Source organism: Amia ocellicauda, chromosome 3 (genome assembly GCF_036373705.1).
Source record: "Amia ocellicauda isolate fAmiCal2 chromosome 3, fAmiCal2.hap1, whole genome shotgun sequence".
In the NCBI taxonomy this organism is placed as follows: Eukaryota; Metazoa; Chordata; class Actinopteri; order Amiiformes; family Amiidae; genus Amia; species Amia ocellicauda.
In genome coordinates, this window is record NC_089852.1 from 2,012,651 (window position 1) to 2,037,362 (window position 24,712).

The following is a 24,712-nucleotide window of genomic DNA, read 5'->3' on the forward strand; positions in this document are numbered from 1 at the left end:
TTCTCTCCAAGGAACCAATCAAAGCTCTGGAAGTGTTCGAAGTGGGCGGGGTTGTTGAGGACGTTGCAGGTCGATTGCGTCATGCAGAGAGCGTGGCCGAGTTTAAAGGGCCAGTGTTTCTAGCCAGTATCTTAAAAAATAAAACAGCTTTCAGTGCTACATCATCATTATGATATTACTAAACAAAGTATACACAGATATAATTCAGTGCTTCCCAACCCTGGTCCTGGAGGAGACCCTACACTGCAGGTTTTTGTTCCAACTGAGCTCTCAATTATTTAATTGAACCCTTGAGTGGCTGTGAACATGACTTCATAGAGAGGTTTTATTGCGATCATTAATTTTGTGTTGTTGCTGATTAATGTCAATACAGGCTGTACATTGTCAACAGAGGCAGAGACTTCCAATTACACCACACTACACTTTACTGTGTTAATACCACAGTACACTACCGCGAATTTACCGCGGAACACCAAAACTACAACTCCCATCATAACTACACACAATGACAGCCACCGTTTCTCAGAGAGAGAGAGTGTCTGTTCTCCGCCCCCAAGGAGATCCCCCTCCGACCCCAGCTGTGGCTCCGGCAGTGAGCTTTGACGGGGGAATGTTTGACTTGGCCAGCCGTTGCTGAGAAACTCCGTGGCAGTTATGGTGGGCCTGATTCACGGAGGCTGATGTAAACATGAGACTCGGAGGGCGGTGATACCAGACAGTCGCTGCGATTTTGATATTCAGGTAAATTAAATCGCCAGCAGCTGATCACTGAACACAGAAGGTGATACGGAGAGTGAGAGTCTGTAGTGCACAGGACACGGGCCACCGCGCTGCCGGGGGTGGAGAAGCTCAACAGGAACCACAGCACGGACAGCAACACAGGAATACTTTTACTAAACAATCATTAGAAATATGGCGTGGAAATGCTCTGTGTATTTACAAACAAGACGACATGCGCTACTACTGCTGCAGAGACACTGACCGGACTGGACTAGACTGGACTGGACTGCTGCAGAGTCACTGACTGGACTGGACTGCTGCAGAGTCACTGACCGGACTGGATTGGACTGGACTGGACTGCTGCAGAGACACTGACTGGACTGGACTGGACTGGACTGCTGCAGAGACACTGACAGGACTGGACTGGACTGGACTGCTGCAGAGACACTGACAGGACTGGACTGGACTGGACTGCTGCAGAGACACTGACAGGACTGGACAGGACTGGACTGCTGCAGAGACACTGACAGGACTGGACAGGACTGGACTGCTGCAGAGACACTGACTGGACTGGACTGCTGCAGAGACACTGACAGGACTGGACTGCTGCAGAGACACTGACAGGACTGGACTGGACTGGACTGCTGCAGAGACACTGACTGGACTGGACTGGACTGCTGCAGAGTCACTGACCGGACTGGATTGGACTGGACTGCTGCAGAGACACTGACCTGACTGGACTGGACTGGACTGCTGCAGAGACACTGACTGGACTGGACTGGACTGCTGCAGAGACACTGACAGGACTGGACTGCTGCAGGGTCACTGACCGGACTGGACTGCTGTAGAGTCACTGACAGGACTGGACTGCTGCAGAGACACTGACTGGACTGGACTGCTGCAGAGACACTGACAGGACTGGACTGCTGCAGAGACACTGACAGGACTGGACTGGACTGCTGCAGAGTCACTGACCGGACTGGATTGGACTGGACTGCTGCAGAGACACTGACCTGACTGGACTGGACTGGACTGCTGCAGAGACACTGACTGGACTGGACTGGAGTGGACTGCTGCAGAGACACTGACTGGACTGGACTGGACCGGACTGGACTGCTGTAGAGTCACTGACTGGACAGGACTGGACTGCTGTAGAGTCACTGACTGGACAGGACTGGACTGCTGCAGAGACAGTGACTGGACTGGACTGGACTGGACTGGAGTGGACTGCTGCAGAGACAATGACTGGACTGGATTGGACTGGACTGCTGCAGAGTCACTGACTGGACTGGACTGGACTGCTGCAGACTCACTGACTGGACTGGACTGGACTGGACTGGACTGCTGCAGAGACACTGACTGGACTGGACTAGACTGGACTGCTGCAGACTCACTGACTGGACTGGACTGGAGTGCTGCAGAGACACTGACTGGACTGGACTGCTGCAGAGACACTGACTGGACTGGACTGCTGCAGGGTCACTGACCGGACTGGACTGCTGTAGAGTCACTGACTGGACAGGACTGGACTGGACTGCTGTAGAGTCACTGACTGGACTGGACTGCTGCAGCAATGAGAGCAAGTTCCTTAAGACAGGCTGCTTGTGTTGGTTGCTACAGGTGCTGTGAGGTGCTGTCTCCCCCTGCTGGCTGCATGCTGCGACTGCTGGGGCCAGTTGGTGTGAGCAGTGGGATGTCCCAGCATGCCGTGCTGTCAGAGGGGGGCGCGGCCTGGCGCTGGCTGCCATGCACGCACTCGGAGCTGCGCCTGGACCTGACGCTGGGCTGCGGACAGAGCTTCCGGTGAGCCAGGGAGGAGTGGCCAGTCTCTCATTTAAATCTGTCTCTTCCTCCCTGAAATTCAAATTCACGTTCAAAACAAGCATTATTGGCAGATGAGTTTACACCAGTGTTGCCCAAGCATTGACAGACACAGGGAAGAGGAAATAATAAATGCTCTCTCTCTCTCTCTCTCTCTCTCTCTCATCTCTCTCTGCACCCCCCCCCCCCAGCTGGACAGAGACAAGCAAGGGTCACTGGACAGGGGTGATGGGGGGGCGGGTGTGGACATTGACCCAGACGGCGGACAGGCTGTGGTTCCACCGCTACAGTACCCAGCCAGGCCCGAGGGAGGGGTCGGAGGTCGTGACCCCTGAGCATGAGGAGGAAGAGGATGGGAAGGACGAAGAAGCTCTGAGGGATTACTTCCAGTTGAAGGTGCAGCTGGGGGGGCTGTACCAAGGGTGGGGTGCCGTGGACCCCCACTTCAAACACACTGCACTCAGCTTCCCAGGTGAGCAGGCACAATTCAATTCAGTTCAATTCAAGAAAACTTTATTGACACGACTAATTGTCATCCATGTTGCCATAGCATTGACAGACAGGTCCAGTGCCAAAGAACAGGGTGATGGGACAATAAATACAGAGGTTATAAATCTCCCTCTCCCTCTCCCTCTCTCTCAGGGGTGCGGATGCTGAGGCAGGACCCTACTGAGTGCCTGTTCTCCTTCATCTGCTCCTCCAATAACCATGTGTCTCGCATTCAGGGTATGGTGGGGCGGTTGTGCCAGCGACTGGGGGAGCCTCTGTGCCAGCTGGGCACAGAGACATACCACACCTTCCCCTCCCTGCACCGCTTGGCAGGTACCTGTGTGTGTGTGTGAGTGTGTGTGACAGTATCCTTGTGTGTGAATGTGAGTGAGAGTCTTTGTGTCTGTCTGACTGTGTGTCAATATCTTATCCCTCTCCCTCTCCCTCTCCCAGAGGAAGGTGTGGAGGAGTGTCTGCGCGCTCTGGGCTTCGGGTACCGGGCTCGCTTCCTGCACCAGAGTGCCTGCCACATCCTGGATATGAAGGGCCCTGATTGGCTGGCCTCCCTGAGGGGCGTGGCCTACCCAGAAGCACGGTCTGCGCTGTGCGCACTGCCAGGGGTTGGACTCAAGGTACACTCACTCCTCCCTCTCCGTCTCCGTCTCTCTCTCTTGTATGTCTGGATCATCACTCTTTCACTTCCTCACTCATTGATCATGTTGCCTGTAGTGTAAGTGACGTGTTTCCATTACCGTTGTGCTTAACATGTCTGTGGCGTGTTGTCATCAGCGTGTATTTGACTTGTCCATGGCAGGTGGCGGACTGCGTGTGCCTGATGTCGCTGGACAAACTGGGCGTGGTGCCAGTGGACACCCACGTGTGGCAGATCGCCCGCCGGCACTACCTCCCAGAGCTGGGCTCGGCGCAGCGCAGCCTCACACCCGCACTGAACCAGCGCATCGGTGAGCACAGCCCCCCCACAGCATCCCTGACACCCCACTGTCCCTCACACAGCACTCACCCGCAGTGCTGCGCTGTGAATCAGTACTGCTCTGAGGAACAGAACCCCACTATTTATCAACACAGCACTCATAATCAATCAAGCTCTGATAATCAGTACAGTGCAGTGTCTGATTGATCAACTCGATCAATATGCTGTCAGTGAGGCGTACTCAGCCCGGTCAGGAGACTGATCTCACACCTCCATGCAGAGCGCAGGCCTGGCTAATCAATCTCCTCTCTCTGTTCTGCACAGGCGATTTCTTCAGGCAGCTCTGGGGTCCTTACGCTGGCTGGGCGCACTCTGTGAGTACTGGGAATACGGGGGGGGGGGGGGGTCACACTTTTTTTTCCTCTCCATTTCATTTTCTCTCCCTCCATCATTCTCTCCCCCGTTCTCTTGATCCCTCAACCTGTGCCTGATGTCCACAGCTCACACACTCCTCTCTCTCCCTCCCTCCCTTGCTCTCAGGTGTTGTTCTGTGCCGACCTGAAAAAGTTCCAGAAACTGAAAGTGGAGAAGCCCTCGAGTGAGGAGGAGGTGAAGAAAGAAGGGGGGAGGGAGGAGGAGGTTAAGAAAGAGAAGGGGAGGAAGAGAAGGAGTGAGGGGGACGTGAAGACAGGCAGGGGGAGAGAGAAGCAGAGCAAAGGAGAGGTGAAGACAGAGAGGGGGAGCGAAGGGCAGAATGAAACCAAGAGAGTGAAAGAAATTAGAGTGACAAAGGTGAAGAAGGAGAGAGAGAGTGAGTGAGTGTGGGGGGAGAAAGAGAGGCACAGGAGAGAGGGAGGGCTGGAGGAGGTGCTGAGGACAGGCAGGCTGTCGAGGGCCTATACAGATCAGGGTCACTATTTGTACTTTTTTAAACAAAATAAAGTTCTCTTTTTTTGCATTCCTCTGTCAGATCACCTGACCCTGGCTTCATTTCAGACTCTGCTGTGTGTGTGCGTGCGTGTGTCAATATCATTGCACTTCCAAAGCACTTGTGTTGTGTGTTGTATTGTGTAAAGATATAAAAATACAATGCATTTATTGATAATATTTTACTGTTCTAAAATATTTGAAGTATTGAAGTAAATCTGTAAAGTATAGTTTATCATGTTAAAAGTGTGGTTTAAAGTAGTAAAGTGTAGTGTGGTTTACCATTGTGAAGCATGGTAAAAACGTGGTAAACATTTGGTTAAAATATGATCAAGTGTAGTGTCATGTAGCATGGTAAAAATATGGTGCATATTAATATACACAGGAACACACACACATACCATAGAGGCCAAATACTGCACTCTTGTCCCCTTCCAATGCTCTCAGTTTATGAGCAGTGTGTGTGTGTGTCGGAGGGGGGTCAGCAGCTCAGACGCACCCCTGGACACCAGTGACGCACAGGAAAACAATACTTGGAATAGTTCACGAATATAGAAAACAAACAAACAAACAGATCAATAAATGAATGGGGGTTTGTATGTTATAATAAACCTTCATTCCAGCTGCTCTCCATGGCTTCGCTGACGTCAGCTCTGCTCTCTCTGTGTGGGGAATGGCTATGGCAAGAGTATAATAAATATTAACAATAAACTAATAAAAGCGAAGTCGCTGCATGATGACATCACACTCAGAGCCTGTATGAAGAGTCGCATCGGCACAGAGATCAGGTTCCCAACTGACAGACGAGCTTCATTTTGACACTCGTGTCTGAACAGAGAAGACGATCGCCATGTTCTCACTAGTGAAGATTGTAGTCTGGATCCTGGCGGTTTTAACAGTGAGCTCTCCGGTGCACCGTGGACCCTCGGGCTGCCCTGCCTGGAGGAGATGTGCCTTGTTGGGCCTCAGTGGGCCCTCGCCACCCGGCTGCCCCACCGCTCCTAAGCGCCTGCCTCGGCTCCGCTGTGGCTGTGTTATTGTTGCTCTGGCGGGCCGCTGTACTGCCTGTCTGCCCTGACCCGAAGCCGACTGCTGTTCATTGCCACGGGTCTGTGGGCAGCAAAGATGGTGAGGGATTTATATATATATATGGCCTGGTAACCCCTATGGCTCTGTGACCCAAATTAAACAATAATAAGTAGTAATTTATAAATTAAACAGTCATCAAATGTTAGTCCTTGTAACACAAACTGCTTTTTCACAGTGAATGTAATGACGATGTTTTATTTATAACATCTTATTTTAATTGAATGTTTTTGTGGTTAAAATACAATTAATGAGAATGTAGCTCAGTAAACCCCCAGCTGGCCTCAGTGTGCGCTGCAGCAGTAATGCCCTCCTGTGTTTAAAGGCCGCTCTGCCACTCGCTCTGCCGCACCACCTCACACAGCCTCCCGGCGCTGGCCGGCACGGACACCGGACACGATAGACTGGAGGATCTGCCCTGGATCATCCGCCCCACCTGGGCTTCCCAGCACCGCCCTGCGCTCCTCTCGAATCCCAACTCACTGCACTCTGCCCCCGCTGCGTCTCGTGGCCTCACCCCACTGTATCGCCCCCCGGTCCCCTGCTGCTTTACCACCCTGCCCTCTGTGCTGGAGGCTCCTACAGGCCGAGCCTCTGGCACCGCTGGGCTCTGTGTGGCTCGGGAGGAGAGGGGCCTCCATACATCCCCCCCCGGCTCATCGCATCTCTCAGCCTCTCCTCAAGCTGCTCACCCAGTGCCTGACCCCACCCTTGCTGCCTCACCCACACTGTCTCCCCACTCCTGACCCCCGCTGTCTCGCCCCACACACACACAGGACAAACCCTATCCTCACAATAAAACCTGATTCCTTCCTGCCAGTTCCTGCTGCTCTGGTGATGTTCCTCGTGGCGTCACGGTGGTTTCCTCATTATTAGGTTAAACCAAGTCTCTTCACCTCCTCCTCCCAATCTCTTACAGAGGCTGGAAGATTGATCCACAGTTTCTGGGAACTATATAACTGAATGCTCTGCCTGCTGTGGTTTTCTCGTGTATTTTTTTAGATCACCAGATCAACGGCTGACCTGGAGTGTGTTCACTGTGTTCACTGTTGGTGTGTGCAGCACAAGTACTGTAGGAGGTAGTGTTTGTCTGAACAGATTAATAATAATAATAATAATAATAATAATAATACTGATAAAGATCTGGCCAAAGATCAAGACAGCATGTCTTATTTAACCTTTATTTTGCCAGGTTAGGTGATTGAGAACCGGGAGGATGGTCATTTGAACTGAGGTGAGTTTATCTGGGTGAGTAAAACAGGTCCTGTTAGGAAATAATGCTCTCCTGTGCAGAGTGATCATGTCACCTGCCTGAGTATCTCCTCTGCTCTCCACTGTGTGCAGCTCTGTGTTTGTCCACTGGGTGGCAGTGTTCAGTGTCCAGGCAGGCCTGTGACTGGGGGGCTCCTTCAGAAACACAGGGGCTGCTGTCACTGTCCCACATGCCTGGGGGTCTCTGCTCAGCCTGGGTCACCGGCGCTGCCATCAGGTGTGTGTGTGTGTGAGTGTGTGAGTGTGTGAGTTCCCACTTGTGTGCTGTTGAGTCACACACTGAGTCACACTGGGGGGGGGGCAGCCTGTCCAGGCCTGGGAGAGCAGCTGCATGCGTTTATTTATGTATGTATGTATTTATTTATTTGCTTGCTTGCTTGCTTATTTATTTAGGTCCTAGAGTTTTGTAATAATAATTGTGTTGTTTTGCTCTTATAGCCCTCCCTCTGTGTGGAAGTGGGAAACCATTAAAGACAAGACCCTGTACGACTGGGCTCAGTGTGTTAACTGGCCTGGGCTGGGCTGTGCTGTATTAAAGCAGGTGGTAAGAAAGGCCACTGAAGTAAAATACTGTTTATTAGGTAAAAGTATTTTACATTTTACAGATAAAAACATTCAAAATTTTAATACTTGTGATTAAAAAAAAAATTAAATCAATTACTAGAATCACTTAAAAATTTTAAAATCTCAAAGTGATTAAATTGAAGATAACTTAACATGTGCATAAAAAGAAAAACAAATGTGCTAAAAGCAAACCTGCTAACCAACAAAAAATGTCAAATACATTGAAAATAACTGAAAATGAATCGGACAAATCAAAAAAATAAAATAAAACAAGAAAATAAAAAACAAACCAAAACAGTCCAATTCATTTCAAATTAAAACCAAACGGCCAATGCATTTGACAAAGAAATATAACAAAAACAACCCAAAAAACCAATCAAACTAGTGTTTTTAAAAACAACTAAATCTTTAAAAACAATTAAAATTAATTTTTAAAATTCATTTTAAAATATAATCTTTCATAAAAGAATTATAAGAAAGGCCACTGAAGAGGAGGATTGTGCTGCTGTGTCTTTAACAACAGCGGCGTTCCCACACTGCTGACTCACCTGGACACACCTGTCATTGTTCCAGGCCATCGGGGGGAGTGGATAGGAGAGGGCAGTGAGTGTGTGCCTGTGTGTCTGTATGAGTGTGTGAGAGAGTGTGAGAGAGTGTGTGAGTGTGCAGGAGCAAAGAGGGCTGACTCAGTGTTACCTGAGTGCAGGTGTAGTGTTTCCTGCAGGCCGTGTGATCAGCTGGTCTCGCTGTTCCCCCTCTCTCTCTCCCTCTCCCAACATCATCACAGAAAACGCAACAAAAGAAACAAGACTCCTGTCTGCCAGGATCATCTGGGTCACCCAGTCAAGAGCTGGAATCACACACACACTCACACACACACTCACAGTGCCTACACTGTTCAAACAAAACACAAGAAGCTTATCTTTGTGTCCGGGAGTAGGAGGAGAGAGGGGCGGGGCTGGGGAGATTTTCCAATAACCTTTTTTTTTTTACAGCAACTATAAAAGAGGTGTGTGTGTGTGTGTGTGTGTGTGTGTGTGTGTGTGTGTGTGTGTGTGTGTGTGTGTGTGTGTGTGTGTGTGTGTGTGTGTGTGTGTGTGTGTGTGTGTGAGAGAGAGAGAGAGAGAGAGAGAGAGAGAGAGTGAGTGTGTGTGTGAGTGAGTGAGTGAGTGTGTGTGTGTGTTTGAATATCTTTTTAATCCATTGAGAAATCCTGTGACAGCAGACAGGTCGGTACTCGTATAGTGGGCGGGGGGGCTCAGGGAGTTCAGTGCGGCTGTGCTTGACGCCCCCACAGTCCAGAACAAACCGGCCGAGTCCTGCAGGAGAATCTTATCTTTGCACAATCGGAGCGTCCCGTTACTCACCCTGCAGCCAGGAGACACACCGGCCTGTGTCACACAGGCTTCTACACACAGCTGCTGTTGGGAACAGTGTTACACACGCTGACATCACAGTGCAGGCGGGTGACTGTGAGAGTGAGTGTGTCATTTTGATTGTATTTTTCCATTCATTTTATGTTGTGGGTTATTTTTATTTTAAATGAAATATTTGGTTGTAAAACCCTTGATCTGAGATACCGGCCACTGCACCAACACGACATTGTCATTGTGTCTTTTTAAACACAATGATGTGTGTTTCCCACACAGACACATTGTGCTCTGCTTTGCTGAACTGTAACACAAAGTTGTGTTGTCCGGGAGCAAGCACAGCATGTGTTAAATTACATACATATGAGTTCTAAGAGTGTATGGGAGGGGGTGCCCTTGTCCCTGCAATCTTGCTTCTTCGCCCCTGTGGCCCTGCAGTAATCACTGCCTGGGCGCTGCTGGGTTCACGTCAGTCCAGGTGTGCTGTACAGGTGTGCGGTGACAGGCAGACACGCCGCGGTGTTGAGAGTCAGTGTGTTAAACCACTGACGCACAACACACTGCAGGTCATTTGGGCGCAGCAGCACAGCAGCACGTCACTGGCGCGTTTACAATGATATCTGGACTCTCGGTTGTGCACAGTCAGCCTGGCTCCGTTAGCCCGTTTGCCTCAAAGCACAGTCGGCTGCGTCGCCCTTGTGATCATGTCATACAGGAGCAGCTACACGCGTGACGGGGCGGCGGCTGTATGAGCCGCAGTCGTGCTGTTTTCCAGCTGCGTGACAGAGAGCCGTGCGCGGAGTTGGGTTTGAGTGGAGATTGCGCTGCCGCCTGCGCCACTGTGACCCGCATGTGAGCGCACACTGCCCGCCGGAGAGAGGGAGAGGGAGGGGGCGTGAACCAGCGCGGCTGTCAGAGAGAGAGAGAGAGAGAGAGAGAGAGAGAGAGAGAGAGAGAGAGAGAGAGAGAGAGAGAAGAGCTGTTTCCTAACCCATAACACCGTCCTCCCGGAGCGGTACAGTGCAGCCAAGCGCCGGACAGCGGGAGAGGTGAGGGCGGCGAAACGGCAGAGAGAGAGGGGCAGAGAGGGGCAGAGAGAGAGGGGCAGAGAGGGGCAGAGAGAGAGGGGCAGAGAGAGAGGGGCAGAGAGAGAGGGGCAGAGAGGCGCAGACGGACGCGGGGGAGCAGAGGCTTTTGTGCGGACATGGTGCCACAGCGACGCGAGAGGGAGAATAATAGTGACCGCAGGTAGGGGCAGGGAGGGGAGATCCGTGAAGCAGAGATGGAAAGATAGTGCAAATAATGGAGTGAAAGAACGGAATTCAAGAGAAACGACGGGGAAGCGGGCGCGGGGGTGGGAACGAGGGATAGATAAGAAGAAGAAGAAGAAGAAAGGGAAGAATGATGCGAGAATAAGAGCAGGCACGTTATTATATAAGCCGCGCACGCGTTGGTGAGGTGCCAGCTGCACAGGAGCGGAAAACAATGTCAGTTTCCATCTGCAGCCCCGGAGAAAGCAGAAAACACTGGGGAAACAATATAGAAGAATACACACACACAGTCTTTTGAGTTTGGTTTTTAAACATATTTTTTTTAAGAAACTATGGATTATACAGAGCGAGAGAGAGAGAGAGAAATCCACTTCAGTGAAACCAAATATAATAATGTGAAAATATGAATAAGTACTGAGGTCATGTTTTTTCTTCTTTACAGAACTGTTCCACCCACAGTCTTCAAGTCTTGAGGGAGAGAGAGAGAGGTTACACACTTCCTGCTCGAGCCCAGTCTGTGTCCAGTTAGAGACAAGCAGTGGGGACGCTGTTAGACACAGGAGGAAGGAGAGGACGAGGAAGAGGAGGAGGAGGTGGGAGAGACGCACATATTCCCCCTTGGCTTGTTACAGCACCATAGATGACTGGAGTGTCTGCAGCTCAGACTGGGAGACAACTGGGTGAAAACGCACCAGGAGACAGAGAGACTGGGGCACAAGGAGACACAGTCACTGGGAGAGACACCAGGAGACCCTAACGGAGACTGGGAGACACTGGCAGACTGTATCTCAAACCCCAGCCACAGTCGCTCTACACTGTCCCCCCAGCCCACTAACTACGCCATGGTGGGGGCTCTCCCAGCACTGCAGGGCCCCAGCGCACCCCCCCGCCCAGCACACAGCCCTGACTGACTGAGAGCAGAGGCACAGGGAGACACAGGGAGCAAGATCTCGCACAAGTGGGCAGGGCCAGGCAGTGAGACAGGAACTCTAGGAACCAGTTACAGACTGCAGACCGAGCTGGGTTTTTAGACTCGGTGACAGTGTGTGAATGAGAAGCACAGAAAGGCTGTGAGGAGCTCGGGTGTGTGTGTGTGTGTGTGTGTGAAGCTGCGGGGAGTGTCAGACAGTGGTTTGTAAGCATGAGTGTGTGAGTGGAAAAACAGTGTCCCAGTGTGTGTGTGTGTCAGTGGAGTGAGTCTGTCTTAGTGTGTGTGTGTGTGTGTGTGTGTGTGTGTGTGTGTGTGTGTGTGAGTGAGTTCTGCAGGGTCAGGAACACAATAGCACACTCTGCCACACTCACAACACACAGGCATATACACATAACACACAAAACACCCCCGGCACTCACTGCAACATCTGGGACAATCAGAAAAAAGAAGAGACCAATCAATCAGTATTGTTTGATTCCAGCGGCCCTGTTCCATCTCTGGCTCGACTCCCCGTCTGTCTGTCTGTCTGTCTTTACTGGATTTTGTGACTACCTCCTACACACCCACACTCCTCGCTCTGGTTTGTACCAGGCTGCTCAGCTGGACAGACAGGTGAGGCGGGGGATAGGGGTCATGCCCTCAGGGAAGGATTGTTACCTGTAAGGTCAAAGGTCACAGACTTTTTTGGGTTAAGAAGTGCAATAACATTGCCATCCGTCCCCAGCGGGAGAGGGACAGACACAGAGACTCGCAGACACTGTCCCCAAGGTGCGCTGCCCTCGTGTCCGCTCTGTCCAGACGGTGAGTGTCTTTTGAGTGTTTGTGTGAGTTGTCCTTGTGTGTCTGTGAGTTATCTGTATGTGTAAGTGTGTTTTGTCTGTGTCTGTGTGCTGGCGCATATGTGCGTGTTTGTGTGAGTCCCAATCCCTTTCTCTCTCTCTCCTGTGGAGGGTGTACTGAGGACAGCCCCGCAAATGGGCTCCGGTAATCCGGCTGATCCGAGGACGGCCACCACACTGACCTCACAGCGCAGCATGCCTCCATAGACCAGCACATGCCAACACACACGCCAACACACACTGACACACGGCACCACATTCCAACAAATGGTAACACACCGACACGCTCAGCAGCATGCAGCATGATGGGGGGCTGGTCTGGGAGCTGGTCTGGGGGCTGCTCTGACAGGCTGAGTGTGCAGTGTCACCGGACAGTAATGTGCAAAGTGTGCTGACCACACTGCCATTCTAAGCTTGGAGCCCCCAGGGGCAAACTGTGGCTAAAAATACCCCTGGAAATGCCCCCATTTACAGACACACACACAGGCACATGCACACACACATATACAGAGATGCAGATGCACAGAGAGACTGACATACTCTGCCACACAGACACAGATATGCTGAGATACACACACGGACGCACACAGACTCACAGTCACATGGCCACACACTCGCAGACACACACACACAGTCAGACAAACCTGCGCTTGTGCTGGCATGATACAAACATGAACCCTATCCCCCCATCCCGTTCTCGGTCTCTGCCTTGCCCCCTCTCTCATTCCCTATCTCTCCTTCCATCTCTCTCTCTCTCTCTCTCTCCCTGTTATCTACTTATCTCAAACCCACAGCCCCCCCCCCGCCCCCCACAGTCACACACCTCACCCCCCCATGTGAGGCCAGAGGTGTGGATGGATAACAAGGACGTACTGACAATAAAATAAAAGCAGAATGAAAGTGAAAGAGAGAAATAACAGAAGCATGGCAGAGTGAAAGACAAAGACAAGGCGATGCAGGGAAAGAAAGAAATAACTGGAGTTTAAGAAAGTAAGGTGTTGTGTAGCTGTTTGTGTACCTCTGTCTACCTGTGTGTGAACCTGTGTGTATCTGTGTGTAAACACCACTTGTGTGTATAACTGTTTGAATTCAAGAGAGAGACAGATACTGACAGAGAGAGAGAGAGAGAGAGAGAGAGACTGAGCGAATGGGACAGAAAGACGTGTGGGTTGCAAGTGAGGAAGAACGAGGGAGCGGAAACAGGAGAAACTGACAGGAGGGAGGGTGGGAGGACAAGGGAAGGGGAAGATGAGGTTTATAGAGTTGGTTAAGAACTCATCAAACTGGCCTCCTACTGTAAATTTACAATCAATCACTCTCTCCCTCTCCCTCGTCCTCCTTCTCAATTTTACTTTTTGTAAATTAGACACCAGAATAGCCGAGATCCCATGGTGATTTGAAACGGTGTCAGGGTGTAATTTGGATATAGGCAAATCAAACACTGACACACACACACACATATTAATGTGCAGTGTGTGTGTGTGTGCAATGCTGTTGTGTGTATGCTGTGGGTGTATTGTGCGTGTGTATAGTGCATCGGGTGTGTGCAGTGTGTGTATTGTGTTTACACAGTGTCTGGAGCGTGTGTACAGTGTCGTTGTGGTATTTGTATTGTGCATTTTGTGTGTGCAGTAAATATAGTGTGTGTGTGGTGTGTTGTAGTGTGACTCAGTGATTTAGTCACGCGTCCCAGCCTCCTCTCCTCTCCTCTCCTCTCGCTTCACATCACATCACTCTGCGGGCTGAGAAAGATCTGGACTCTCTCTCTTTTTCATCCTCTCTCCCTCCTCCACCCCCCCGCTCTCTCTCCCTTTGTGTTTACACTCCAGTGTTGTCTTATAAGGCAGTGTTACAGTGTGTCTGCTGCTCCTCTGTCTCCTGTTTAATTCCAGGCCTTCTGCAGCACGATGTTCCCTAGAAGGAGGGGTGTGTTAGGGTGTGCTCCCTTTGCTGCTCACTGTCATGTCTTGGTTGTGGTCTCGACGGGCCTGCTGTGATTTTACAGTGCAGGCGAGGCGCCGAACGCACATCAATAATCCAGATCATGTCGATAATCACATTAATTGATCCATTCTTAACCTTACACAGGAGATGGAGTGAGGGAGAAGGAACAAGGGAAGAGAAGGAGACCGTTTCTGAAGTAGTGCACTCCCACGTGGCTCCCGGTGGCGATGGCTAAGTGTAGAAGCATAATGGATGCTGGGCCGACACATCTCCTCCTATTGGCCATACTGATCCACCAATCATCTGGCCAGGTCCTCGCTTCCTCCTCTCCCACCGCCAGGACCTTCGACACCAACCTCATTCCGCCTACAGATCATCAAAACCCTGCTCCATCAGCTTCCTCCAATGGGAACGCAGGACATGACCACTTAGGCCCGCCCCCTTCCTCTTCTCTGTTTGGCCAGAAGGAGCCGCCCGTCGAGGATCTGGTGCCGCGATTGGCTGTGACTCCTGACATCTCCGTTTTAGGAAGTGGACAGGGAGACAGCATAGACTCTGCAGAGGGGCCACTGTTGCCCCCAGTGAAGGAGGACAGAACTGCAGCCACAGGGCCAGAGCTGGAGGAGGACACAGATGTCAACCAGGACCGTCCAACTGCTTCTCTCTCTCCCCTGCCCATCCCAGGGGTGCCCCAGAAACAGACCCAGGCTCGACCGCGGGGGGACCCCAGTACCCCAGTGCTGGTGGGTCGAGATCCGCCCACCCCAGTCTCCACCTCCCCCTCCCTGTCTCCCCTTCCCCTGCCACCCCCGTCCCAGGAGCCACAGATCCCTGCTGCTCCTCACACAGCAGGGAGCCCCCCCAAGACTGAGAGTCCAGACCTGGAGAGCGGCAAAGCAGTGCGGCCCCCTGCCCCCCCCCTGCCTGCCCCCCCCCTGCCTGCCCCCTTGGACCCCAGCAGCTCCCCCATCCAACGCGAGAGTCCTGCCAGCCCCTCGGCACGGCCTCCCACCAAGCCCCCCGTGGAAAGAGTGGGACTCACCATCACAGTGACTTCAGGACCACCCGGCCCTGGCCACACCTCCTCTGCCAGCGTTACAATGGGCACCACTCCGCCCGGGGGACGGAGGCTCGTTATCCCGAGCGACGGCCCACAGGTGCCAATCGCCACGGCCGCTCCCCTGACGCAGGGAGCTGATTCGCCGACGGTCGGGACAGAGGCAGGGAGGGGGAACGGCCAGAGTTCTGCTGATGCCCCGGCGACGTGGGCGGGAGACCTGGCTGAATTCCAGCGCCAGGCTCAGACCCCCAGCCCGACCACAGCAGCCGCGGAGCCCCCCACTCCTGCCCCAACCCCCCCCCAGCCCAGCAGCACCCTGAGGTACGCAGAGAGCAACACCCATGCCCCCTATAGCACCTCCCAGGAACTGCAGCCTCAGCCCACCCGCACCCGGACGACTCCGGCCAACCCCGAGCTCACGTCACAGTCAGGTGACCAGGCCACCACCTCAACAGGTCTGACCCCCGTGTCAACACTGGCAACAACACTAACGGGGACAGAGCGGTTGTGGAGCAGAAGCCCCCCTCAGACAGGACACAGGGGCGAGAGAGGTGAGGGATACGCCCACAACACCCCCCATCACACACACACGCACTAACTGTCACTAACAAACTCCCCTCTCTCAGCATTCTGTTTATATTTTTTCCATTTCTGCTTCATAAGTTATGAAGCTTCATATAATTTCCACTTTGCATCTTCTTCCTTCTTTCTTTCTTTCTCCCTTTCATTCCTTCATTCCGTTGTGAGAGACTGTGTGTGTGTTGCGGTGGGCCACAGTATGATGTATATAGTATTCTGTGTGACACGCGTATTCCTGTCCCGTGTGCCAGGCCGGAACAGGACACGCATCGTTCCGGGCAGCAGGGAAACTGGAGGCAGCAGCACTGTGACGTTGTTGTTGCCCCTAACCACAGCCAATCAACAGACAAAGACAGGTGAGTAAACAGGAAGTGTGTGGAGGTGTGAGTTGTAGTCCTTCGTGGGGTACAACTGGCTGAACAAAAAAGAGAGGAAGGAAACAGATAAAGAAAAAGAAGAAGAACAGAACCATGAAGGCTGATGCTGGCTGGGGCTCAGAGTCTGTGCCATCTTGTGACCATGGCGTCACCCCTCTCTGAGCCGTGCACAGACATTGAGCTTCCCGTCTCATGCCAGGGGGTCGGTCTGTTGGTGTTGTGGGTTTTGTCCCGGTGATGCTGACACTGTGTGGGTCCGACAGGCGCTGGGGGGGTGTCTGGGACAGGGGAGTGACCAGCACATACTGCAATACCAATGCTTTTAAGCTGGACTTCACTTTCTTCCAGCCATAGTGCGGGGGGGCCGCCGTCAGCCAGCCAGCCAGCCAGGGAAATGGAGAAGGAAGAGAGAAAGCGAGAAGGAGAGAATGAGAAAGAAGGAGGGGGTGGTTGGGGGTAGGGGGTGGGGGGATTCCAGGGCCTGACAACAGTTGCTGGAATGCAGAGGTGTGGGCTGGCAGGAGTGAGGGGAAAATATTCAGAGAGAGAGAGGGAGAGGGAGATCTGACACACCACCACACTATAATACACACCAGATGGGCTGAGAGGGAGCGAGGGGGGGGGAGGGGAAAGGACACGAAAAAGAGTGAGATGGAGAGAGATTGTGGGGTGCAAGGGAGACGGACTGAGAGAGAGGGGGAGGGAGAGGTGCGACATGCCAGGGGGAGGGAGAGAGAGACACAGACACGCAGACAGACAGAGAGAGACGAGGGGGTGTTCAGTGCTGTAATGGGGGGCGCGGCCAGAGCCGTGGGTCGGTGCTGCTGGCCGTGGTGGCTGTGGGCAGCCGGGCCTGCGGTGTGGTCAGCGTGTGTGAGGTCACACGTCACGCACAATGCTGTTCATACTTCTTAATAATAATAATAATAATAATAATAACTGTACTGTTACTACTAATACTGCCAATAATAATAATACATCTTCCAGTTACTACCATTTCTACCACGACTGCTGCATAAGAATAATTATACAAATAACCGAAAGCAGTGTAGGAAGTGACCTTGTGCAATTAAACATCCCTTTATAATTATTATTATTATTATTGAAGCTGAAGGACATTTGAACCAGGTCTTCACACTAACACACACTCTCACACAAAGACACACTCAAACACACTCACACACACACACACACACACCCCAGGTTGGTGTGCTGTCTCTGTCCCACCGGGTGCCAACCTTCACCTGACTGTGGCCGGAGTGGCAGGTCTGTCCCGGGACAGGGGGGTGTGGAGGGGTCATCGGGAGGTCAGTGCAGGGGTCAGCTGGAGGTCAGGAGAGGGATTAATGGAGTGTCTGCAGCGCTGTGTAAACACGGAGAGAGGGAGAGAGGAGGAGGACAGAGAGGGAATCGACAGAGAAAAAGAGAAAGTGGAGTGAGTTAGGTATAGATAAACAGAGTCATGGCGATGGAGAGGCAGAGAGAGGAGGAGTGGAGTGGGAGGGCGGATGAGAGCAGGCTGTTCTCTCTCTCGCTCCCTCTCTCTCTCTGTCCTGTTGTGATGTTCTTGCTTTTTGGCTCATAATTTATTGATTTCTGGGCTGCCGTCTCCTGTGTGTGACCCAGAGTGTGGTAGGGGAATGAGCTGGATAGGGATGGGGTGGAGTAGAGGGAGAAAACAGGGCACAAAGAAAAAAGGGAGGGAGAAAGAGGGGAAGGGAGAAGGAGAGGTGGAAATAAGAGGGAAAAAATTACAGACGCAGAACAGAAGAAAAGAGAGAGAGAGAGGGGGGAGGGCGAGTGAAATAGTGAAAGCGAGAGATGAGAAAAACAGAACAGATCCTGCTGCCTCTCTTCCTCCCTCGCTCCCTGACTCCCTCTCTCTGTGTGCGAGTGTGGGATGCGGTGCCAAGCAGACGTAGTAAATCCTGCTCTGATTACTGCAGGAAACAGTCTCACTCCAGAACAGCACCGCACAGCCCACACTGCCCACACCACACAACAGCACAGCACACTACAACACAGTGACACAGCACAGCACACTTACAGCACAGCACTACAGCACAGCACTACAGCACAGCACAGCACAGCACAGCACACTGCAGCACTACAGCACAGCACACTTACAGCACAGCACTACAGCACAGCACTACAGCACAGCACACTTACAGCACAGCACTACAGCACAGCACAGCACAGCACTATACAGCACAGTGACACAGCACAGCACACTTACAGCACAGCACTACAGCACAGCACTACAGCACAGTGACACAGCACAGCACAGCACTACAGCACAGCACTACAGCACAGCACTACAGCACAGCACAGCATAGCACTATACAGCACAGTGACACAGCACAGCACAGCAATATACAGCACAGCACAGCACAGCACTATACAGCACAGTGACACAGCACAGCACACTTACAGCACAGCACTACAGCACAGCACAGCATAGCACTATACAGCACAGTGACACAGCACAGCACAGCATAGCAATATACAGCACAGCACAGCACAGCACAGCACTATACAGCACAGTGACACAGCACAGCACACTTACAGCACAGCACTACAGCACAGCACACTTACAGCACAGCACTACAGCACAGCACTACAGCACAGCACAGCACAGCACTATACAGCACAGTGACACAGCACAGCACACTGCAGCACTACAGCACAGCACAGCACAGCAATATACAGCACAGCACTACAGCACAGCAATATACAGCACAGCACAGCACAGCACTATACAGCACAGTGACACAGCACAGCACACTTACAGCACAGCACTACAGCACAGCACTACAGCACAGCACAGCACAGCACTATACAGCACAGTGACACAGCACAGCACACTTACAGCACAGCACTACAGCACAGCACTACAGCACAGCACACTTACAGCACAGCACTACAGCACAGCACTACAGCACAGCACAGCACAGCACTATACAGCACAGTGACACAGCACAGCACTACAGCACAGCACAGCACAGCAATATACAGCACAGCACTACAGCACAGCACTATACAGCACAGTGACACAGCACACTACTGTACAGCACTAGAGTGGAATGGAACTTAATGGAATCAAGGTGCTGACATCCCACAGCAGCCTGATTATAAAGGGATAATAAAGTATAAAGTGCCTTGCAGGAGCTGAGAGGGGCGGGAGGCTTAGACTGGAAGAGATTAGAGGGAGAGAGAGAGAGAGAGAGAGAGAGGCGGGGGGCGGACTTGAGCAGCTCAGTGTATCGGCGCTGGGCTATTGTTCCTCAGACTGACCACAGACCGACAGACCTGCTCTGAACCCCGGCTAGACTGCCGCCCCCCCACTCCCACCCACCGAGCTGCTGTGGATTTACTTTTTCATATACAAAGGATTTTTTCTTTTTTCTTTCTGTTTTTGTACAGCCAGGAATTTGATCAAACTTATAAGTCAGCATCTTGTCTCCTGAGAGAGAGAGATAGAGCTAAAATAAAATAAAAACAGTGATTTTTGTGTTGTCATGACACAAATTTTGATACAAACAACAAATATGATTTATATTCTACTTTATTTTATTTCAATGTGTACGATATTTGTTCCACTGTATCTTGTATTGCTATGTTTGTTTTGTTTGATAGAACATTTGTATCTGCTTTGGCAATAATTTGATCGGTCATGCCAATAAAGCACCTTTGAATTTGAATTTGAATTGAGAGAGAGGGATACGGATGGAAAGCAAGGGAGAGAAGGGGCAGAGACGAGAGTGAGGGAAGGAGAAGGGGAGGGGATGTAAAGGAAGGAAGCAGAGAGGGAGAGAGGGAGACGATTGTGATAAAGAAGGTGTGGGAGTTATTGAGCAGAGGTGAATTAGAAGGATACACACACATACTGACAGACTGATACTCTCACACACACATTCACACTCACACACACTGACACACTGATACTAACACAAGCTGACACTGGCCGCCCGTGTGTCCGAGTGTGAGCAGCCCAGGCAGTGTAGTGTTGTGTTGGTCAGTGTGTGCGGTACTCGCTGTGCTGTGTGAGTGTGCGGCGCTGCTGTGAGTGGGCACTCAACAATCTCACACTCAGAGGGGAGTGGGATATTAATAGAGCGGGGGCGGGGGGGCAACACATCTCACTCCATTGCTCGATTCCTCAGCTGATGTCACTCCTTGGCAATGCACAGCTGACAGCCCGGCCCGTTCCAATCAAGACAGGGTCTGTGTGTCTCTGCGGTTCAGCACAGGGAGCACAGCACACACAGACTCATCACACCTGTCAGTGTGTCTGTGTGAGTGTGTGTGTGTCTGTATGTGTAGTAGTGTGTGTGTCTGTGTGTGTGTGTGTGTGTCTGTATGTGTAGTAGTGTGTGTGTCTGTGTGTGTGTGTGGTAGTAGCGTATATGTGAGTGTGTGTGTAGTAGTGTGTGTGTGTAGTAGTGTATGTGTGTAGGTGTGTGTGTGTGTAGTAGTAGCGTATATGTGAGTGTATGTGTAGTAGTGTGTGTGTCTGTGTGTGTCTGTATGTGTGTGTGTAGTAGTAGCGTATATGTGAGTGTGTGTGTAGTAGTGTGTGTGTGTAGTAGTGTATGTGTGTAGGTGTGTGTGTGTGTGTAGCAGTGTGTGAGTGTGAGTGTGAGTGTGAATGTGTGTGCGTACCTCCTGGTGTCTGCTGGCCCTCAGTGTCAAGCTGTTGCTTTGCTCTGGTCTGGCTCTGACATCACTGCGCTGCCCTCTGCAGGGGGAAGACGGCATTGCAGGGCTGCTTCCTGTGTTCTGTTACACTGGAGTTGGCTGTTTGTTTTCACTTCTCTTTTTTCAATTTATAATTCTCTCTCTCTGTCTCTTCGCAGCACGAACACAGAGCACCCTCTCCACATCCCCGCCACCATCATCATCGCCATCTTCCTCTTCTGCACCCCTGAGGCCAGGGGGGGGGCGGGCGCTCGATCTTGACGGGAACGACACTGCGGCCGTTGCGTCGGTGCCCCTGGGCCGGCCGGTGGTGGCGCCCTCCCCTTCGGCACTGATGCCCTCCTCCCCTTCAGCTCCCCCCTGTATGAGGACGGGCGCAGGGGGACCCTGCATGCTGCCCCCCAACCGCACGGCACTGCTGTGGGCTGACCTGCGCCGCACGCTGTCCTTTGCCTGGGAGATGCACGTCTATGGCTCCGCCTCCCTCTTCCTGCTGCTGTCCCTGGGGGGGCTGCTGGGGCTGCTGCTGCCCCCGCCCCCGGGAGTGTGCGGCACCCCCCGCGGCTGCCTGGCGCTGACCAACACCCTGCTGCTGCTGGCCGGCGCGGTGCGGGCAGCCTATCTGTTCACCGACCCGTACGGCACGCGGGAGCTGCTGACCCAGCCGGCCATGGTGGCGCTGCACAACCTGCCCTTCCCGCTGCTGCTCTGGGCCCTGGCGGCGCTCTGCCTGCTGGCTGTGGAGGCGGCGGGGGTCAGCGTGCTCCCTGCTGGGCTGCAGCGCCCCCCCCTGGCCGCCGTGCTGGCGCTGCTGCACTGCACCGTCCAGACAGCGGCCGACTTCCTGTCCCAGGCACTGAGCCCCGCGGTGCCGGCTGTGCTGCAGGCACTGTCTGTGGCCTGGGGCTGCAGCCTGTGCGTGGGCTTCCTGTTCTGCGTGTTCCCCCGGCTGCGCTACCGTACCGCACCCCCGGCCCTGGGAGGAGCAGGGGCAAGGGAGGAGGCGGGGGGCTGCGGGGCAGGGGGGCGGCGGCAGCTGCGTGTGCTGGCGCGGGTGCTGTGCGTGTGCGCGGTACTGGGCGCGCTGTGCTGTGGGCTGCAGGTGCAGGCTGCGCTCTGGCTGGCCGGGCTGCTGGGTGACCGGCGCCGCTTCACCTGGGCCTGGTGGCTCGGCCAGTTCTGCGGCCGCCTGCTGGAGCTGGGCTGGGCCTCCTGCATGCTACTGCTGGCGTCTCGGCCCTTCTGGTGCCCGGCACAGGAGAGAGGGAGGAGCCGGGGGGCAGGGGAGGAGGAGGAAGAGGGCAGGGCAGGGAGGGCCTCCTCCTCCTCTTCCTCCTCGCACACCTGCTGGGCGAAGATCCTACAGTGCGCCCGCGGCCGGCAGCGCCGGAAGGCTGAGAGCAACGGGGTGTCTGGGTCCAATGGAGGGGGAGGGACTGGTTCTGCAGAGCTCCCCAACAACCAGGCGCACCAGGACCGGGCCGGCGCAGACATCAGTAAGAGCCTGATCCGGAACCGGGCGGAGGCACTGCCCCTGCGCAGCCTGAAGGACATCAACAGCAGCGCCGGCCACAGCCAGCAGGGCGGCTCCACAGGCTCCCTGCAGTGGCCAGGGGGGGGCGCCCTACTGCACCGCTCCCTCAGCAGCCTGAGCCTGGAGAAGGAGAGGGGCAGGGAGTCTATCTTGTCCCTGACTGATTTTGACCTGCGCCCCCCCTCCCCCATCGACCTGAGCCGCAGCATCGACGAGGCACTGCACCTGGTGCGAGGCGGCCTGTTCAGCCCCCGTCCGCCACCCTCCCCGCCGCCGTCCCCCCCTACCCACTCCGTCTCGCCACCCCCCGGCCCCTGCCAGCCACTGCTGTCCCCCGGCGCCCCCCCCACCTGGCCCCGGCGCTCCAGCGAGCCCCAGCTGTGGCGAGAGGGGGAGGTCGGGGGCGCAGAGATGTTGGCAGCGACGCAGGCAGCGGGAGGCGCTCCGCACATACCCCCTCCCGCGGGAGAGGCTGCAGCCGAGCCCCGCATCGTGCCCCCCTCCCTCTCCTGTCCCGTGTCGCTCACGGCCTCCCGCTGGCCCCCTCGGCCCCGCCCGCGCCCGCTCCGCACCGGGGACGACACCCTGCCCTTCCTGCCCCGCGAGGAAAGACCAGAGGAGGGTGTCCCCCACAGCCAGGCGAGACGCAGCCACAGGTCCCAGCCCGACTCGGTCAGCGTCTGCAGCGACACCATCGACCTGTGAGTGACCTCTGACCTCCCAACTCTGCGCCCCCAGGTCGTGACACCTCCACGAGCAAGACAGACGTCAAAATTAAAATAAATAACTAAATAATAAAGACAAAGACCGTGGAGCGCAGGTGTGCTGGCAGGGCGGGGGGGCACATCTCAGTCCACTGTGTCCCTCCGATTGTCTGACCCCCTCAGTCCGGCAGTGAGAAACATCCCCCGCAGTCCCGAGGAGCCCGACTTGGTTATTTGAAGACATTTTTTGTATTTTCTATCATGAAAGACGATTGATTTTATGTTTGTCCATAATCAAAACACATGGCTGTGTTATTTTGCTCCGGGGGGGTCTGTCAGAGAGCAATCCGGTGTGTGTGTGGGGGGAGCATTTCAACTCGCATCGTTCATAATGATCATTTCAAATGATAATGATGACAACAGACAACGATAGTGATTTTGGATCGCAGAGATTGCGTAAGTAGCTGGGTCTGAAAACCGGCTAGGAAATTTGGGCAAGAGAAAGTAAGAGAGAGAGAGAAAGAGGAAAAAGAGAAAGTATGAAAAAAAAAACTGCAGTGACTCTGACACTCTGAGTGTGTCCTGCTCAGACACGCATCGGCACACCCTGATGCCTCTATACAGACGCACATACTGTACATACGATGAAAGACACACATATGATATAAACAGTGCACTACACCACTCTAAACTGAGTATTACTTTTCTAATAGAAGAAAAAAGCAATAAACACGGTGGTGTCCCGTGTACAGAGAGAGAGAGAGAGACATTGCTCATTTTTTAAGAGGAAAGGAAGAAGGGATTTGGATGTGTGAAAGACAATCCCGATTTCATCCCCCAGTCCATTGTTCACCGCAGCGTATGGGTTGTGTGTTTCCCGCTGCAGCTGCACAGAGGAGCGGGGCGGGGGGGCGTCCGGGCGTTTATTTGGGGGGGAGGGGGGGACAATAATCCTCCTCTCTGGGCTCCACATCTGTATATCATTCATATTTTTGTAAATGTATTTTTGTGGTACAACCGTATATCTGTTAAAAAAAATAATACACTTTAAAAAAAATAACCAATAAACAGTCAACCCAACAGTCTATGTATCTCTCGTTCTTTCTGTGTATCTCTCTCTCTCTCTAAATGTACATAAGGGAACGTCCTACTGAGAGACTGAGGAACTGAACCTTTTCACCTGGAACAGAGGAGACTACGTGGGGACTTGATCCAAGTCTTCAAAATCATGAAAGGCATCGACCACATCAAACCAGAGGAGCTTTTCCAGATCAGCAGGGACACTCGCACCCGGGGACACAAATGGAAATTGGGCTTCAAGGCATTCAAGACAGAAAACAGGAGACACTTCTTCACACAGAGAGGCGTCACAATCTGAACAAACTCCCCAGCGATGTGGCTGAAGAGACAATTTGGGAACATTCAAAAACAGACTGGATAGGATCCTTGATCACTTAGTTATTAATGGACACCAAACGAGCACGATGGGGCGAATGGCCTCCTCTCGACTGGACACTGTCTTATGTTCTTCTTATAACAATAGAAGTTACAACATAGAATCTATCCCTTGAACGTCCTCAGGTCCAATGAGACGG

General features: G+C 53.0%; 2 protein-coding genes across 4 annotated transcripts; both read left to right on the top strand.

The window, feature by feature from the left end:
• The first annotated feature begins 561 nt into the window (after positions 1–561).
• Positions 562–4,919, top strand: ogg1 (8-oxoguanine DNA glycosylase). Its single transcript, XM_066697669.1, has 8 exons — positions 562–741; positions 2,341–2,523; positions 2,733–3,013; positions 3,184–3,363; positions 3,484–3,662; positions 3,845–3,992; positions 4,286–4,335; positions 4,502–4,919. Exons 2-8 carry the CDS (start codon positions 2,375–2,377, stop codon positions 4,778–4,780), a joined length of 1,266 nt encoding a protein of 421 aa, XP_066553766.1. The 5' UTR covers positions 562–741; positions 2,341–2,374; the 3' UTR covers positions 4,781–4,919.
• A 4,840-nt stretch (positions 4,920–9,759) lies between these two features.
• On the top strand, positions 9,760–24,189 carry LOC136731274 (proline-rich transmembrane protein 3). Of its 3 annotated transcripts, none has more exons than XM_066697670.1 (5): positions 9,760–10,229; positions 10,894–12,183; positions 14,310–15,776; positions 16,056–16,160; positions 21,038–24,189. In XM_066697670.1, exons 3-5 carry the CDS (start codon positions 14,393–14,395, stop codon positions 23,116–23,118), a joined length of 3,570 nt encoding a protein of 1,189 aa, XP_066553767.1. In that variant the 5' UTR covers positions 9,760–10,229; positions 10,894–12,183; positions 14,310–14,392; the 3' UTR covers positions 23,119–24,189. The 3 variants fall into 3 exon arrangements, with proteins under 3 accessions (XP_066553767.1, XP_066553768.1, XP_066553769.1); XM_066697671.1 differs by lacking the exon at positions 9,760–10,229 and adding an exon at positions 10,346–10,428; XM_066697672.1 differs by lacking the exons at positions 9,760–10,229; positions 10,894–12,183 and adding an exon at positions 13,091–13,211.
• Positions 24,190–24,712: the final 523 nt, after the last annotated feature.

What these genes read in the sequence shown, in the direction of transcription:
- ogg1 (XM_066697669.1), top strand. Translation starts at nt 2,375, where the DNA reads ATGCTGCGACTGCTGGGGCCAGTTGGTGTGAGCAGTGGGATGTCCCAG. An exon ending in TGCCAGGGGTTGGACTCAAG is followed by an intron (nt 3,663 to 3,844) that starts GTACACTCACTC and finishes TGTCCATGGCAG; the next exon opens with GTGGCGGACTGCGTGTGCCT. An exon ending in ACGCTGGCTGGGCGCACTCT is followed by an intron (nt 4,336 to 4,501) that starts GTGAGTACTGGG and finishes CCTTGCTCTCAG; the next exon opens with GTGTTGTTCTGTGCCGACCT.
- LOC136731274 (XM_066697670.1), top strand. Translation starts at nt 14,393, where the DNA reads ATGGCTAAGTGTAGAAGCATAATGGATGCTGGGCCGACACATCTCCTC. An exon ending in AGGACACAGGGGCGAGAGAG is followed by an intron (nt 15,777 to 16,055) that starts GTGAGGGATACG and finishes CCCGTGTGCCAG; the next exon opens with GCCGGAACAGGACACGCATC. An exon ending in CAATCAACAGACAAAGACAG is followed by an intron (nt 16,161 to 21,037) that starts GTGAGTAAACAG and finishes GTCTCTTCGCAG; the next exon opens with CACGAACACAGAGCACCCTC.